This window comes from Mobula birostris, chromosome 12, assembly GCF_030028105.1.
Source record: "Mobula birostris isolate sMobBir1 chromosome 12, sMobBir1.hap1, whole genome shotgun sequence".
Taxonomy (NCBI): domain Eukaryota; kingdom Metazoa; phylum Chordata; class Chondrichthyes; order Myliobatiformes; family Myliobatidae; genus Mobula; species Mobula birostris.
This window is the reverse complement of record NC_092381.1, coordinates 78035774-78053335: the sequence shown is the minus strand read 5'-3', so window position 1 is coordinate 78053335 and position 17562 is coordinate 78035774. Positions and strand designations below refer to the sequence as shown.

The 17562-nt window shown below is 41.1% G+C and overlaps 1 protein-coding gene across 3 annotated transcripts in view; it reads right to left on the bottom strand.

Annotated features, from left to right (window-relative positions):
* kcnt2a (potassium channel, subfamily T, member 2a) overlaps nucleotides 1-17562 on the bottom strand; it is a 976808-nt gene that overhangs the window by 505946 nt on the left and 453300 nt on the right. For all 3 annotated transcript variants that reach the window (XM_072274729.1, XM_072274730.1, XM_072274731.1), the window contains exon 9: nucleotides 3872-4052. In XM_072274729.1, coding sequence (XP_072130830.1) covers nucleotides 3872-4052 — 181 coding nt within the window. The remainder of the gene's footprint in view (nucleotides 1-3871; nucleotides 4053-17562) is intronic.

Here is a 17562-nt window from a genome sequence, read left to right as displayed (position 1 = left end):
GGTGGCGAGTGGCCTCTCAGGAGCTAAACAAAGAAGTTTTTTTTTGTTCAACGTGTTTTTATACATAGTAAAACCATTCTTGACTCCAATAATTACATGTTCAGTAGGTCCACCGCATCAGTGAGCTGCTTATTGTTCAGTATAGTTTGCTGGGGTGGCATAAGAGCCAGCTGGCGGTTCAGAGTAGACGAGTTGGCCCGTTGGGTCGAAAGAATCAGATCAGGCCATCAGGCGAGGGATTCAAGTCAAGCTGTCAGACCAAGGCAGGCAAGGCATGCCAGTCAGACTGAGAGGCTGGGGGATTTGAGTTAGGCTGTCGGAAGAGGGGATTCAAGTTGGGGATTTGAGTCGGGCTCTTGAGCCCAGGAATTCAGGCTGGGCTGTTGGACCGCAGGAGAAGCTGGATTAGGTTCAAAAGAGCTGGCCTGGGTGCAGACCATGCTGCTGCCTGCTACTTGGAGGCACTGGAGTTAGCATGAAGGCGGCATGTTGTGAAAACGTGAGTGACTGTCTGGGAGGTTTCTATTGAGATGGCAAGACCCTTTTGGGTATTGATTGTCTCAGGCCTGCTTCCCTTGTTTGGTGATGAGACGGGTGGCGAGGCAGCAGTGTCGCCTTGGTTGTAGCGAGAACTAGGCCTCAAGCCTCATGCTTGCATTGTAACGTGGCATCCATGCTCGGTAGGGGGTGGCCTCTCCCATCAGTGCAGCTCTCCTGTGTTGGATTGGTGGGACAACAGGCTGGACTGCTTGGAACCATAAATTTTCAGGGCTTGTCAGTTAGGGTCTCAGACTAAAAAATATGATTATGTTCTTTTTTACCCTTTCTTGATTGTGCATGTATGTTTTTGCACCTTGGCCCCAGGGGAATACTGTCTCGTTCGGTTGTATCCATGTATGGCTTGAATGACAATTAGACTTGTTTTGATTTGATTGATTTGCTTGTGCAACCATGCTAGGGCATATCCACACTACATTTAAAAATCTCTTGGAGAACACTTCTGTATTTTAATTTGTAAATCTCATGGCTTTATGTCATGAACTACCACCCTTGCTAAAACACCACAATTTGTGATCAACTGGAATTTCATCTTACATAGTTGCGGCGGTACGGTAGTGTAGCAGTTAGCGTAATGCTTTGGTAGTGCCAATGGCGCAGGTCCAGTTCTGCCACTGTCTGCAAGGAGTGTGTACATTCTCCCCCCAACTGTATGGGTTTCCTCTGGGTGCTCCAGTTACCTCTTACCTTCCAAAGATGTGCAGGTTCGTAGCATAATCAGACAGACGAGTGTAATTAGGTGACAAAAGCTCAATGAGCTGGAAAGGTCTGTTACCATACTGAATCTCTAAATTAAATAATATTTTCCGGCTACTTTACAGAGGACCTGATGAATTTTCTGTCATCTCCAGACACTTCCTTTAATTTTGGTGGCAAAAGGTGCAAGAAATCTCAAGGAGTAAGAAATCTCAAGGAGTAACCAGGTAACAACAGCAGATGGCAACAGTTTCACTGTCAGTTGCTACCACAAAATCCAAAACAATATTTGAACTCCTTTATGCTGGGCACGAAGGTAGATTATACACCAGCAGGGCAATCATGAGCACTGCACTTTCAAGAGATTAGCTCCCAACTGGTAAGAACATACTAACCTTCACTGTTTGTTTTGAATAGTAAACATGGAACATCTCCTGAGGGTAGCTAAAAAAATCCAATAAAAATATGAAGCCTATTGAAACGGATGGAGTTTGTTTAGAAATGATGGGTTCAGAACTGACAGGAAACAGGAACTGGAATTCACAGGAAACAGGGACTGGAACTCAGTGCAGTGTACGTAGTGGATCGGAAACTAGAAGATTATTGAACTTGAGACAAAAGCAATTATTTTCCAGACTTGCAGGAACTCAAAACATAAAGCAAGCTGATGCAATGGGATCAATTAATTATTTTTGAGTAGTAGATGGGATACTGTGGCAATCAAGCTCGCTTTCTTTTATCAATATAAAGCATACACAAATACAAAAATATAGCTAGCAACTAGAACATATCCACTTTTCTTGATGAGTTATTAAATGGAAGCAACAGCAGATGTCAAAGAATTTCAACTTTAAATGGCAAAATAAATTGATGTATTTGATTTTGACATAACAATGCCAGAGGAATTTGAATAGTTTTTACTTCTTATGTCGTAACAAATCTCAAGTTAAAAACATGTTTAAAACAATTAATCGCAGGCGTGGACAACACTGATATAGCCTGTATATATTACCACTCTCCTTCTACCCTGAAATGGGAGGTGTGGAGCGAGGTCTTGAACCAAAGCGATCCGTGTCATGCAACTACTGGGCTACTTCGGCAAGCACTTGCAACAGAATCAGAATCAGATTTATTATCACTGTCTTATATGACTTGTTTTTTTTTGTTCTGTGGCAGCAGTACAGTGCATGACATAAAATAACTTTAAATTACAAAAGAAATAAATAGTGCACAAAAAAAAGGAATAAGGAGCTCGAATTTGTGAGTTTATGAACCATTCAGAAACCTGATGGCGGAGGGAAAGAAGCTGTTTCTAAAGGGCTGAGTGAGGGTCTTCAGGCTCCTGTATCTCCTTTCTGCTGGCAATAATGGGAAGAGGATAGTAAAAGTCCACAGTGATTGTTGCTGTCTTCTTGAGGCACCACCTCTTTAAGATGATCTCAAATGGCTGGGAGGTTTGGGCCAGTGATAGGGCTGGCTGAGTATACAACACACTGCAGCCTTCTCTGAGCTTATACACTTTAGGCCCTCCAAACCATATATATCCCCAGCGTCTTTGGGAAACCATGGGTGATGGATTTGGACAGAATCTTATCATTCACATTCAACACTGAAATGGTTTTCCATTTCCTGATGTTCTTCCTCTCCCTCTTCAGCTAGTTAATAAGGGTGATGCAAACTTTCTTCATGAAGTGTGACATGCTACCAGCCAGAAGCGTATCGAACAATGGCAGAAAAAGTTACCCTTTTGAAGGGATAGAGAACGTCATGTCATGATTATTTAATTTGCATAATTTGTTACCTCATACACACTTATATAATGGGCGTTTCCTTGTACTGGATATCAGGGCCATAGTGAAAACTGGATTTCTTGATGGAAAAGAGGAATAAGTAGTTTGTAAAGGTATAGCTAAACTGGCCAATTCAGAGTAGCAAGAGTATAAAGATGATCAATTATGCAGTTCAGTAACATTATACTGCACCAACTAACACAGTCCACTGAGAACTTTCAGCTCCAGTACATTTAAGCTTCAGGCTAAATCCATTTAAGTGCATAAAGTGAAAGTGTTTGTTTCTCTAACAGAAATGCATATTCTGCTGTTTGACTTAAGAAGTTGTTCAAATTTGGTATAGAACAAATAATTACACCTGTTAGACTTGGACATTGCTAATCAGTAAGCTGAATAATTAACTTCAAGTTAGATATATTTTAGATGAGGAAAAAGTATCATTGAAGGAATATTGTAACCTTACAGTACTTTATTTGAGCTGTTTAATTGTAAATACTCAGACAACTTTTCAGCAAACTCCAAATAAAGCTTAACTGAATCTGTACATAATAATTTTACCTCTTTGGTACATAAATAGTAGCTTCTGTTTTCTGGTTTAATTTGTTCCTCATTTGTCAAAATTAGTACTTACCTATCAAAGCAAGATAGAGCAATTATCAACTGACAAGCTATCAGTGATCATACTATTTGAGATAAATAAAATAAATATAAAAGTAGGCCACTTCAGAGCCAAAATATCTGAACAGTAGTTGATAAAAAGAATACGTTACAAATATTTTAGAAATTATGCACAACAGTGAAACTACTATATGCACTGGGCTGCTTACCTGTATTGGCAACACTACAAGTGCAACGCAGATCATGACGACCACTAACAACTTGGAAGGCCATACTTTGGGTGTGACATCACCAAACCCCACAGTTGAGAAAGTGACAATGCAGAAGTAAAGGGAGTCAAAGAGTGTCAGGTTATTCCCTGCTCTTTCCAAATGTTGTATTCCACAGATGCTAAAAAAAAAAGTTAAGGTATTAAAAACATTAAAGAATCTTACAAAACTGTACAGGTTAAAAGAAGAGGAGGACATTTTTCTTCCTTTTTATAATACTAAAATTGCTTAAAAATCACTAATATTCTTGAGCCTGTTTCATAGAAACATAGAAACATAGAAAATAGGTGCAGGAGTAGGCCATTTGGCCCTTCGAGCCTGCACCGCCATTTATTATGATCATGGCTGATCATCCAACTCAGAACCCCGCCCCAGCCTTCCCTCCATACCCCCTGACCCCCGTAGCCACAAGGGCCATATCTAACTCCCTCTTAAATATAGCCAATGAACTGGCCTCAACTGTTTCCTGTGGCAGATAATTCCACAGATTCACCACTCTCTGTGTGAAGAAGTTTTTCCTAATCTCGGTCCTAAAAGGCTTCCCCTCTATCCTCAAACTGTGACCCCTCATTCTGGACTTCCCCAACATCGGGAACAATCTTCCTGCATCTAGCCTGTCCAATACCTTTAGGATCTTATACGTTTCAATCAGATCCCCCCTTAATCTTCTAAATTCCAACGAGTACAAGCCCAGTTCATCCAGTCTTTCTTCATATGAAAGTCCTGCCATCCCAGGAATCAATCTGGTGAACCTTCTTTGTACTCCCTCTATGGCAAGGATGTCTTTCCTCAGATTAGGGGACCAAAACTGCACACAATACTCCAGGTGTGGTCTCACCAAGGCCTTGTACAACTGCAGTAGTACCTCCCTGCTCCTGTACTCGAATCCTCTCGCTATAAATGCCAGCATACCATTCGCCTTTTTCACCGCCTGCTGTACCTGCATGCCCACTTTCAATGACTGGTGTATAATGACCCACAGGTCTCGTTGCACCTCCCCTTTTCCTAATCGGCCACCATTCAGATAATAATCTGTTTTCCTATTTTTGCCACCAAAGTGGATAACTTCACATTTATCCACATTAAATTGCATCTGCCATGAATTTGCCCACTCACCCAACCTATCCAAGTCACCCTGCATCCTCTTAGCATCCTCCTCACAGCTAACACTGCCACCCAGCTTCATGTCATCCGCAAACTTGGAGATGCTGCATTTAATTCCCTCATCCAAGTCATTAATATATATTGTAAACAACTGGGGTCCCAGCACTGAGCCTTGCTGTACCCCACTAGTCACCACCTGCCATTCTGAAAAGGTCCCGTTTATTCCCACTCTTTGCTTCCTGTCTGCTAACCAACTCTCCACCCACACCAATACCTTACCCCCAATACCGTGTGCTTTAAGTTTGCACACTAATCTCCTGTGTGGGACCTTGTCAAAAGCCTTCTGAAGATCCAAATATACCACATCCACTGGTTCTCCCCTATCCACTCTACTAGTTGCATCCTCAAAAAATTCTATGAGATTCGTCAGACATGATTTTCCTTTCACAAATCCATGCTGACTTTGTCCGATCATTTCACCGCTTTCCAAATGTGCTGTTATCACATCCTTGATAACTGACTCCAGCAGTTTCCCCACCACCGACGTTAGGCTAACCCGTCTATAATTCCCCGGTTTCTCTCTCCCTCCTTTTTTAAAAAGTGGGGTTACATTAGCCACCCTCCAATCCTCAGGAACTAGTCCAGAATCTAACGAGTTTTGAAAAATTATCACTAATGCATCCACTATTTCTTGGGCTACTTCCTTAAGCACCCTGGGATGCAGACCATCTGGCCCTGGGGATTTATCTGCCTTCAATCCCTTCAATTTACCTAACACCACCTCCCTACTAACATGTATTTCGCTCAGTTCCTCCATCTTACTGGACCCTCTGTCCCCTACTATTTCTGGAAGATTATTTATGTCCTCCTTAGTGAAGACAGAACCAAAGTAATTATTCAATTGGTCTGCCATGTCCTTGCTCCCCATAATCAATTCACCTGTTTCTGTCTGCAGGGGACCTACATTTGTCTTTACCTGTCTTTTCTTTTTTACATATCTATAAAAGCTTTTACAGTCCGTTTTTATGTTTCCTGCCAGTTTTCTCTCATAATCTTTTTTCCCCTTCCTAATTAAGCCCTTTGTCCTCCTCTGCTGAACTCTGAATTTCTCCCAGTCCTCAGGTGAGCCACTTTCTCTGGCTAATTTGTATGCTTCTTCTTTGGAATTGATACTATCCCTAATTTCTCTTGTCAGCCACGGGTGCACTACCTTCCTTGATTTATTCTTTTGCCAAACTGGGATGAACAATTGTTGTAGTTCATCCATGTAACCTTTAAATGCTTGCCATTGCATATCCACCGTCAATCCTTTAAGTGTCATTTGCCAGTCTATCTTAGCTAATTCACGTCTCATACCTTCAAAGTTACCCCTCTTTAAGTTCAGAACCTTTGTTTCTGAATTAACTATGTCACTCTCCATCTTAATGAAGAATTCCACCATATTATGGTCACTCTTACCCAAGGGGCCTCTCACGACAAGATTGCTAATTAACCCTTCCTCATTGCTCAAAACCCAGTCCAGAATAGCCTGCTCTCTAGTTGGTTCCTCGACATGTTGGTTCAAAAAACCATCCCGCATACATTCCAAGAAATCCTCTTCCTCAGCACCTTTACCAATTTGGTTCCCCCAATCTACATGTAGATTGAAGTCACCCATTATAACTGCTGTTCCTTTATTGCACACATTTCTAATTTCCTGTTTAATACCATCTCCGACCTCACTACTACTGTTAGGTGGCCTGTACACAACTCCCACCAGCGTCTTCTGCCCCTTAGTGTTATGCAGCTCTACCCATATCGATTCCACATCTTCCCGGCTTATGTCCTTCCTTTCTATTGCGTTAGTCTCTTCTTTAACCAGCAACGCCACCCCACCTCCCCTTCCTTCATGTCTATCCCTCCTGAATATTGAATATCCCTGAACGTTGAGCTCCCATCCCTGGTCATCCTGGAGCCATGTCTCTGTGATCCCAACTATATCATAATCATTAATAACAATCTGCACTTTCAATTCATCCACCTTATTACGAATGCTCCTTGCATTGACACACAAAGCCTTCAGGCGCTCTTTTACAACTCTCTTAGCCCTTATACAATTATGCTGAAAAGTGGCCCTTTTTAACGCTTGCCTTGAATTTGTCGGCCTGCCACTTTTACTTTTCTCCATAGTACTTTTTGTTTCTACCCTCACTTTACACCTCTCTGTCTCTCTGCACTGGTTCCCATCCCCCTGTAGTGAACTAACCTCCTCACGCCTAGCCTCTTTAATTTGATTCCCACCCCCCAACCATTCTAGTTTAAAGTCACCTCAGTAGCCCCCGCTAATCTCCCTGCCAGGATATTGGTCCCCCTAGGATTCAATTAAACAACTTTATGTTTATTTTCCCATGAACTACACAATTAATTTTTTAAAGTTTATTTTTCTTAAGGTGATGCATTTTCCATTACAAAACCAATTACATTCCCTGTAACAATTTAGCTTAGCAAAGCACATTTCTGCGTCATCTAAACTTTTCTTGAATATTGCCCAGCAATCAGATGTATAGTGTAACATGGCAGTATCTAGATTCCAGTAGAAGAGTTTTGTTTTGAACTTTCGTGTGGGCCTTATAAAAGAAAGATTTAGTAATCCAAAATAAGGATTCCTTGAGGAATAATAACTACTATAGTGTTGCATATTGTAATGTTATTTAATTTTATAATCTAAAGCAACTTTCAATCTTAAATTCCCATTAAAAAAGGAAACCAACTTGAACTCAAATGAGGATTATAGAAATGAATCCTATAAGGCTTGATTGAAAATTAAGCATACAGCTAATCTATACCCCTAGGGTTGTTCACTTGCCAAAGATGAAAATCAGAGTTTAAAACAGAAATTTTTTAACCCTCAGCAGATAGGACAGTATCTGTGGAAAGTGAAATAGAGTCAACATTTCACTATTAACAGAGCAAAATATTAACTCTGTAGGTTTTCCCATAGACACTGACCCGCCGAGTGTTTCAAGCATTCTCTGTTTTCAGCTGAGATTTTCAGCATCTGCAGATCATTGAACTTCACAAAAACCTATGGGTTATACCAATGTCATTCTGTTCCTGCATGTGCAGATATGTTCTTTCCCCCATTGTCCCTACTTATTGAGAAAGAATTTTTATTTGTAACCATTAGTCTATTTTCTCTGCAACTGATGCCAGTTCCTGCTGAGAGCTCCTCCACTTCCTGTTCTTCTTGTACGTCATAGCAAGGCCAAGCAGCTCATCAAGCAAATAATTAAATCAAAACTGTACCACCCCCAAATGACAATGGTGGTGAATGCTTGGGGAAGTAATGCAAACAGGAGCTCTATGATTGTTTCCAATCTTAGCAATGTAGAAGCAAACAGATCAGTGGGGTGGGCCGGGGTGCGAATGAGACTGAGTTGCTTGTAAATCGAAGGAAAGAATTTTAGCCTGCTCTCATGAGGCCCAGCATCATAAGCACTAATCTCTTGTTTTCTCTAAAACAGATGAGCATTTGAGTGCATTGACACAGAATACCCTTTCCTCCCGTCCAGTGACAGGCATTAAGCTTGATCCAAAAGTATTTGCACAGTCTGACATATTTATTGAAACATTTATCAACAGAAGCCCATTTCTTCAGTAGAAGCTTTAATATGGATTTCACATTGGTTGCTTAACGAGTACTCTCAGAAGGTCAAAAGTTGTGCTTAAGGGCATGAAAACAGAGCGGAAAGAAGATAGAACAAAATACCACAGTACAGTACAGTCCATGGCGTCATCCTGACCCTTTGACCTGTTCAAAAAACAATCTAACCCTTCCCAACCACTAATTTTTTCTTCTACCTATGAACTTATCTGAAGTGTCCCTAATGTATCTGTCTCCACACCACCCCTGGCAGAGTGTTCCACACACCTATGTGAAAAAAAAACCTACCTGTAACATCCATCCCTATACTTTCATCCAAAGACATTAAAGTTATTCCCACTCGTATTAGCTATTTCCAAAAAAGTCTCTGGCTGTTCACTCTAAGACTCTATCATTTTGTACACCTCTATCAAATCACCTCTCATCCTCTTTCTCTCGAAAGAGAAAAGCCCGAGCTTGCTCAACCTATCCTCATAGGCCATCCTTTCTAATACAGTCATCATTCTGGTAAGTCTCCTCTGCACTATCTCTAAAGGTTCCACATCTATCCTATAAAGAGGCGACCAGAACTGAACGCAATACGTCATGTGTAGTCTAAGCAGAGTTTTATAGAGTTGCAACATTACCTCACAGCACTTGAACTCAATCCCTGGCTAATGAAAGCCAACACAACATACGCCTTCTTAACCACCCTACCAACTTGCACTGCAACTTTAAGGGATCTCTTGACATGGACCCCAAGATCCCTCTATTATCCTTGCATTTATCCCTGATTTCTGTCTTCAAGTTCAACCTTCCAATGTATAGCACTTTACAGTTTTCCAGATTGGAATCCATCTGCCACATAGCTCAACTCTGCATCCTCTCAATGTCCCATTGTAACCTACGATACTATTCACAGCATCATCGATCTTCATTATCATCAGCAAACTTATTATCCAGCCCTTCTACTTCTTCATCCAAGTCACTTATAAAAATCACGAAGAGCAGAGGTTCCAGAACAGATCCCTGTGGAACACCACTGGTCATGGACCAGTACGTAGAAAACACTCCATCTACTACAGTACTACCCTTTGCCTTCCACAGGCAAGCCAATTCTGAATCTACGCAGCCAACTTTCCTTGGGACTCGTACCTTCTGATATTCTGAATGAGCCTACCATGGGGGAGCTTTGTGAAATGCCTTACAAAAATCCACGTGTACCACATCCACTGCTCTGCCTTCATCAATATGCTTTGTCACTTCCTCGAAGATTTTCATAAGGCTGGTGAAGCATGATTTGCCCCACCGAAAGCTATGATGACTATCCATAATCAGACCATGCTTCTTAAAATGCTTGTACATCCAGTCTCTAAGAATCCTCTCCAAAGTTAAATTAAATAAAACACAATGAAAGCTCAGCAGGTTCATGAATGCCTTATTTTTTATCACTAAATCACTCCAAGAAAAATTCAACTCAAATTACCTAATCTAAAGTGAATTTTCAAGACAAGCAGTGTGTAATATATCCTTCCTGATCTGTCAAAGCTGAACTTGGAAGTATTATAAAAGGTATACAGGCACGTATTCAGCTGATGTACAAGAAATGTTCTCCTCATTCCATCTCTTTACATTTTCATAAATCAGAGTAAATTGTATGTGATCCTTTGGTAGCAATAAATAATTATTTGCTTACCCAGTTGCATAATATTAACATTGCCTTAATATAAACAGTTCAATCCGGATTGTAAAAATAAAAGACAATATTGGTTTAACCTTCAACCTTAAGCACCTGGTTTACGGTAACATTAGTTTCAGTAAATCATGATCAAATGATTGCCAAGGCTTTGGCACAAATTTCTGCAGTGCAAGTCATTGAACATTTCATTTGACTAAGCAGTTTCAACATATTTCACATTACTTAACACATTAGTGAGAATGTTATGACTTCATTTATATTCTAACCAGAACAGATACTCAATGATCTAGAATGGAATCTGAAAGATATACAATATTTTAATTTATAAATAAAAAATTATTTAACTGCACAAATAAGCAACATTAAAGCTAATTAATTTTTAAAGGTGCATATTTCTCTTTATCGGCAGCCTGTATTCCTTAACTACCCTGAATATTATACCTTTATAGCTCTTCTTGATTATATCAAACTTGAAAACTTAATGTGACCTATTTCTTAGAAAAGATTAAAGTTCAGGAGAGTAGCCAAGATACTGAGGTGATTATTTCTATTAGATGTCACTCTATCATGGTCAAAAACAGCACTCTGTCTGAATCGAGATAGGTCACAGCTGAGTTGTTACTTTGCCCTTCCACTTCTGGAAACATACCCAAATATACAAACCATATCAGAGTTGAATACAGAAAAATATAGCATAGGAGCAGGCCCTTCAGACCGTGATGTCTGTGCTGTCTACGATGCTGAATGAAACTAATCACACTTGCCTGCATATAATCCAAATATTTCCCTCATGTCACTGTCTGTGTAAATGCCTCTTAAAACACACCATCTTTTCTGCCTTCATCATCACCAACCCAGGCAATACGTTACAAACACTTACCAATCGAGTGTGTAAAAAGAAAGCATTGCTCTGAACATTTCCTTTAAAATTGCACCTTTTCACCTATTATTTTCACAATAGTACCTGTTATATTATTTTGTACAACATTTTTGCACATTGTTGCAAATTATTGTGTTTATTGTTACGTACTTTATTTTAGTTAAGTCTGCACACTGCTAAGTACATTTTTAAGTGTTGCTGCTATAACAAAAGAATTTCCTACTTGGGAATAATAAGGTATTTATTATAATAATTATTATTATATAATGGAACTTGTGGGACTGTTGTTTCAAAACTTTCAAGAGGATGCAAGGGGTGGTTTGCCAGGATGCTGCTTGGCTTGGAGAGCATATGTGATGAGGAGAGGTTGAACAAGCTGGTGTTGCTTTAACTGTAGCAGCAAAGGCTGAGCGATTTGATAGAGGTTTACAAATTATGCCAAACGTCTTTAGTCTCCTGTGGAAGTAAAGACGTTAGTAAGCTTCCTTTAGTCTCCTGTGGAAGTAAAGACGTTGGTAAGCTTCTTTGGCCATGATATCAAAATGGCTGCTCCAGGACAGACTTGTGGTGGTATTCACATCTTTGAACTTGAAGCTCTCAACCTTAACACTATTAATTTAGATTGGAGCATGTGCAATGCCCCATTACCAAAAGTCAATTACCAGTTTTTTTGCTTTGTTGACACTGAGGAAAGGGTTGCTGCCATGCCACTCTGCCACTAAGCACACTATCTCCTTCCTGTACTTTCACTCTTTGTTATTTGAGATACTGCCTAGAACAGTGGTATCATCTGAAAACTTGTAGAAGGAATTAGAGGAGAATCTAGCCATGCAGTTATGAGTGTACAGGAAGAAGTGTAGGGGACTGTCAGTACCTCCAGTTGAACTCTATCTTTTTGTGTGTTTCCCACTAGCTGTCAGTCTGTGGTTTTGTATTGCCATGTGCTCCTGTCCCTGCTCCTGCTCCACTCGGGCCCCTGTATTACTGAGTACTCCGTCTCTCATCTGTTTCTCATTATCACCTGTATCGCTGCCACCTGTGTCTCATTGTGCTCCACCTATCATCTGCCTCTCTGTTTACTGCTCAGTGTATTTCAGTCCTGTGTTTTCACCTGGTTGTGCCAGTGAATTTTCCTGAGCCTTTCCAGTATTTGTATCTGAACTTTATCTGTCTGAAGATTGACTCTGCCTGTTTCCTGATTCTGGTGTTTGAATTTCTATGGATGTTTTGATCTCTGCCTGAACTTTGACACCAACTTTGTTTGCACCTTGGGATTTGCTACTCAATTAATATCACTGTGTGCACAGTACTGGGTCTGTGATTAGATCCCTCCTCCAGCATCCTGACAGGGACTGAGGATGTAACCTTCTGGAGCACCAGTGTTTAGAATAAGCATGGCAGAGTTGCTGCTGATACCTACTGATTGTGGTGACTTGGATAGGAAGTCAAGGATCCACAAAATGTGGGAGGAACTCAGCAGGTCAGGCAGCATCAATGGAAAAGAGTAAGCAGTTGATGTTTTGGGCCAAGACCCCTCACCAGGACTGAGGAAGGGTCTTAGCCTAAAACATCAACTGTTTACTCTTTTCCATAGACGCTGCTTGACCTGCTGAGTTCCTGCAGCATTTTGTGTCTGTCGCTTGGATTTCCAACATGTGTAGATTTTCTAGTGAAGGATCCAATTGCAATAGGAGGCAATGGCACCCAGGATCCTAAGTTTGGTGATGCGTTTGCTTGGCATTGGAGCATTGAGTGCAGTTACACAGGCAATAAACAATAGTCTAAAGTAGGTGTCTTTACTTTCCATGTCTTCCAGAGATGAGTGAGAGGCTAGTGAGATGGTGTCTGCCGTAGACCTCTTTCAGCAGTAGGCAAATGCAGTGGGTCAAATTTGTCTGGAAGGCTAGCATTCATGTATGGAGGTAGGAGATATAATTGATAAACAACAGCTTCACAGGAGGATTGTATTGCAAGCACAAAGTTGCTTTCAGATTGACCAAGGAGCAGAAACTCTTGGGTCATTCTTAGCTCTGATTTTATTTTCCTCTTATGAGGAGAGACCAAGTATGTTGAGCCTTTTCTCTGTAAAGTTGAGAGATGCTTACATTGAAATTAACAAAATTCCTGTTTGAGTAATTAAGGATTGGGGATTAACCATTGAGACAAGAAGATATTTTTCTGCCAAAAGTATAATAGTTCTTGAAATCCTTTAACTGAAAGGGATGCAGGGGCTCAATATCTGTAAAGAGTCAAGATTTTTGGATATCAAGCAAATCAAGGCATATGGGATTTATACAGGATGGTGATATGGAAGTAAAAGGTCAGTCATGATCTTATTTGATAGTAGTCCATGTATGGGAGACCAAAGGACCTATTATTGCTCTCACTTTCTGCTATTGCTTCAGATCATTTCCTTTAAAGAAAGAACTAGGTAGGTACTTGAGAGAAAAGACCAACAATGGACACATCTGTGCTAGATCTGTACAAAACAATAACAGGTCCTCCGGCCCATCACCAATACCAGCTATCAAGTCCATATTTACACAATCCAACACTATTTCCACTGCTTCAATGCACTGTATATTGATATGATCAGTATGTAAGACAGACTTTTCACTGTACCTTGGTACATGTGACAACAATAAACCACTTCCAAGGTTATTCAGTCTGTATTTTCATTAACTTCCCCAAGATTCTACCATACTATCATCTGTTTTTGGGACGCTGGAGGAAACCAGACCACCTAAAGAGAACTCACTCACTCATAGGGGCAACATGAACATTTCACCCAGATCGAACCGGAGATCTGAATCAAGCCTGGGTTGATGGAGCTGTGAAGCAACAGCTCCGCTAGCTGTAGTACCATACTGCTCTGTACAATAACAATTTTATACATCTATTATAAAAAATATATTATAGTGGGCATGTGGCCAAGTGGTTAAGGCATTCAACTAGCGATTTGAAGGTCGTGAGTTCGAGCCCCAGCCGAGGCAACGTATTGTGTCTTTGAGCAAGGCACTTAATCACATATTGCTCTGCAATGACACTGGTGCCAAGCTGTATGGGTCCTAGTGCCCTTCCCTTGGACAACATCAGTGTCGCGGAGAGGGGAGATTTGCAGCATAGGCAACTGCCTGTCTTCCATACAACCTGGCCCAGGCCTGCGCCCTGGAGTGTGATGACTTTCCAGGCGCAGATCCATGGTCTAGCAAGACTAACGGATGCCTTTATATCTATTATACAAATATACAATATATACTGGCCTTACATGCAGTGTCAAACTAGCTGAAGTTCAGGCATATACACAATATTCATTTACAAAGTCATTATGCTGTCAATATAATGACTTTTAATTACAGAGCAATATTTTATGTCATACCAATTTTGCTGGAGATAACTTTTTTCCTGTTCCTTGTTGTTAGAGAGTTGGGAACCTTTTAGAAACCAACAGAAGGCAACTAAAACAACCATTAGGAGAGAAAAGATAAGCTAGCCAAAAATTTATCAAAGAGAATGCTTAAAGTTACTGTGTAGAAACTAGCAGAGAGGCAAGAGTGGATAATGGACCACTGGGAAATGACACAGGAGAGGTAGCAATGGGCACAAAGAATGGGCAGCCAAGCTTAATAAGTATGTTGTGTCAATCTTCACTGTGGAAGATACTAATAGTACGCCAGAAATTCGAGTGTGTCAGAGGGCAGGAGTGAGTGTCATTGCTATTACTAAGGAGAAACATGCTTCTGAACCTGCAAGTTCTGGAGGTAGATAAGTCACCTGGACCAGGTGGACTAACACCCCAGGATTCTGAAAGCAGTAGCTGAAGAGATTGTGGAGGCATTAGTAGTCATCTTTCAAAACTCACTAGGTTCTGATATGGCTCCTGAGGACTGGAAAATTGCAAATGTCACTCCAAGAAGGGATGGAGGCAGAAGAAAGGAAATTATAGAGCAGTTAGCCTTACCTCAGTGGTTGGGAAGATGTTGGAGTCCATTATTAAGGATGAGGTTTCAGGGTACTTGGAAACATATGATAAAGTAGGCCAAAGTCAGCATGGTTTCCTTAAGGGAAAATCCTGCCTGACAAATCTGTTGGAATTCTCTAAGGAAATAACAGGCAGGATAGACAAAGGAGAGTCAATGGATGTTGTTTATTTGGACTTTCAGAAGGCCTTTAACAAGGTGGCACACATGAGGCTGCTTAACAAGATAAGAGTGCATGGTATTGCAGGAAAAATACTCGCATGGATAGAAGATTGGCTGACTGGCAGGAGGCAAAGCGTTGAATAAAGAGGGCCTTTTCTGATTGGCTGCTGGTTGCGCAAGGATCGGTATTGGGGTCATTTCTTTTCATGTTATACATCACCAATTTGGATGACGGAATTGGTGATTTTATGACCAAGTTTGCAGACAATACAAAGATAGGTGGAGTGCCAGGTAGTGTTGAGGAAGCAAGGAGTTTGCAAAAGGACCTGAATTGGGAGAATGGGCAATGAAGTGACATTGAATGAAGTGTAGGGAAGTGTGTGGTTATGCACTTTAGTAGAGGGAATGAAAGCATAGATTCTTTCCTAAATGGGGAAAAAATTTTAAAAATCAGAAATGCAAAGGGACTTGGGAGCTTTGTGCAGGCTCCCCTAAGGTTAAGTCGGTGTTAAGTAAGGCAAATGCAATGTTAGCATTAATTTCAAAAAGACTAGAATATAAGAGCAAGGATGTGATGCTGACTGCACTGGGAGTATTGTGAGCAGTTTTTGGGCCCCTTATTTAAGAAAAGATGTACTGACATTGGAGAAGGTCTAGACGAGGTTCACAAGAATTATTCTGGAATGAAAGGGTTAACATATGAGGAGAGTTTTTGGCTCTGGGCCTGTACTTGCTGGAGTTTAGAAGAACGCGGGGATCTCATTGGAACCTATCGAATATTGAAAGGCTTAGAGACAGTGGATGTGGAGAGAATGTTTCCCATAGTGGGTGAGTCTAAGACCAAAGGAACAGCTTCAGAATAGAGGGACATCCATTTAGAATAGAGATGAGAAGCAAATAGAGAGGTGAATCTGTGAAATTCATTGCCACGGACAGTTGTGCAGGAAAGGTCATTGGGTATATTTAAAGCAGAGGATAGTCAGGGCATCAAAGGTGACAAGGGGATGGCAGGAAAATGGGATTGAGAGGAATAATAAGTCAACCATGATGGAGTGGCAGAGCAGACCCAATGAGTCAAGCGGCCCAATTCTGCTCCTATGTCTTATGGTCTTATCTTTGTGACAGACAGCTATGGAGACTAAGTCATTGGGTATAGTTAAAGCAGAAACTGATAGGTTTCTGATTAGTCTTTGTGTCTACTGCACAGAGCCTTGTCATCTTCAGAAGTTTTCGGATGACTCTGCCATAGTCGGATGCATCAGTAAGGGAGGTGAGGTTGAGTACAGGGCTACGGTAGGAAACTTTGTCACATGGTATGAGCAGAATTATCTGCAGCTTAATGTGAAAAAGACTAAGGAGCTGGTGGTAGACCTGAGGAGAGCTAAGGTACCGGTGACCCCTGTTTCCATCCAGGGGGTCAGTGTGAACATGGTGGAGGATTACAAATACCTGGGGATACGAATTGACAATAAACTAGACTGGTCAAAGAACACTGAGGCTGTCTACAAGAAGGGTCAGAGCCATCTCTATTTCCTGAGGAGACTGAGGTCCTTTAACATCTGCCGGACGATGCTGAAGATGTTCTACGAGTCTGTGGTGGCCAGTGCTATCATGTTTGCTGTTGTGTGCTGGGGCAGCAGGCTGAGGTCAGTGATGTTGTGGGGATGGAACTGGACTCTCTCACGGTGGTGTCTGAAAAGAGGATGCTGTCTAAGTTGCAAGCCATTTTAGTCAATGTCTCCCATCCACTACATAATGTACTGGTTGGGCACAGGAGTACATTCAGCCAGAGACTCATTCCTCCGAAATGCAACACTGAGCGTCATAGGAAGTCATTCCTGCCTGTGGCCATCAAACTTTACAACTCCTCCCTTGGATGGTCAGACACCCTGAGCCAATAGGCTGGTCCTGGACTTACTTCGTAATTTACTGGCACAATTTACATATTACTATTTAACTATTTATGGTTCTATTACTATTTATTATTTATGGTGCAACTGTAACGAAAACCAATTTCCCCCGGGATCAATAAAATATGACTATGACTATGGCTCTGACTCTGTGTCAAAGGTTATGGGGAGAAGGGGGGAGAAGGCAGGAGAACGGGCTTGAGAGAGAAAATAAATCAGCCATAATCGAATGGCAGAGTAGACTTGAAAGAGCAGAATTAGAACATTCTGTCCA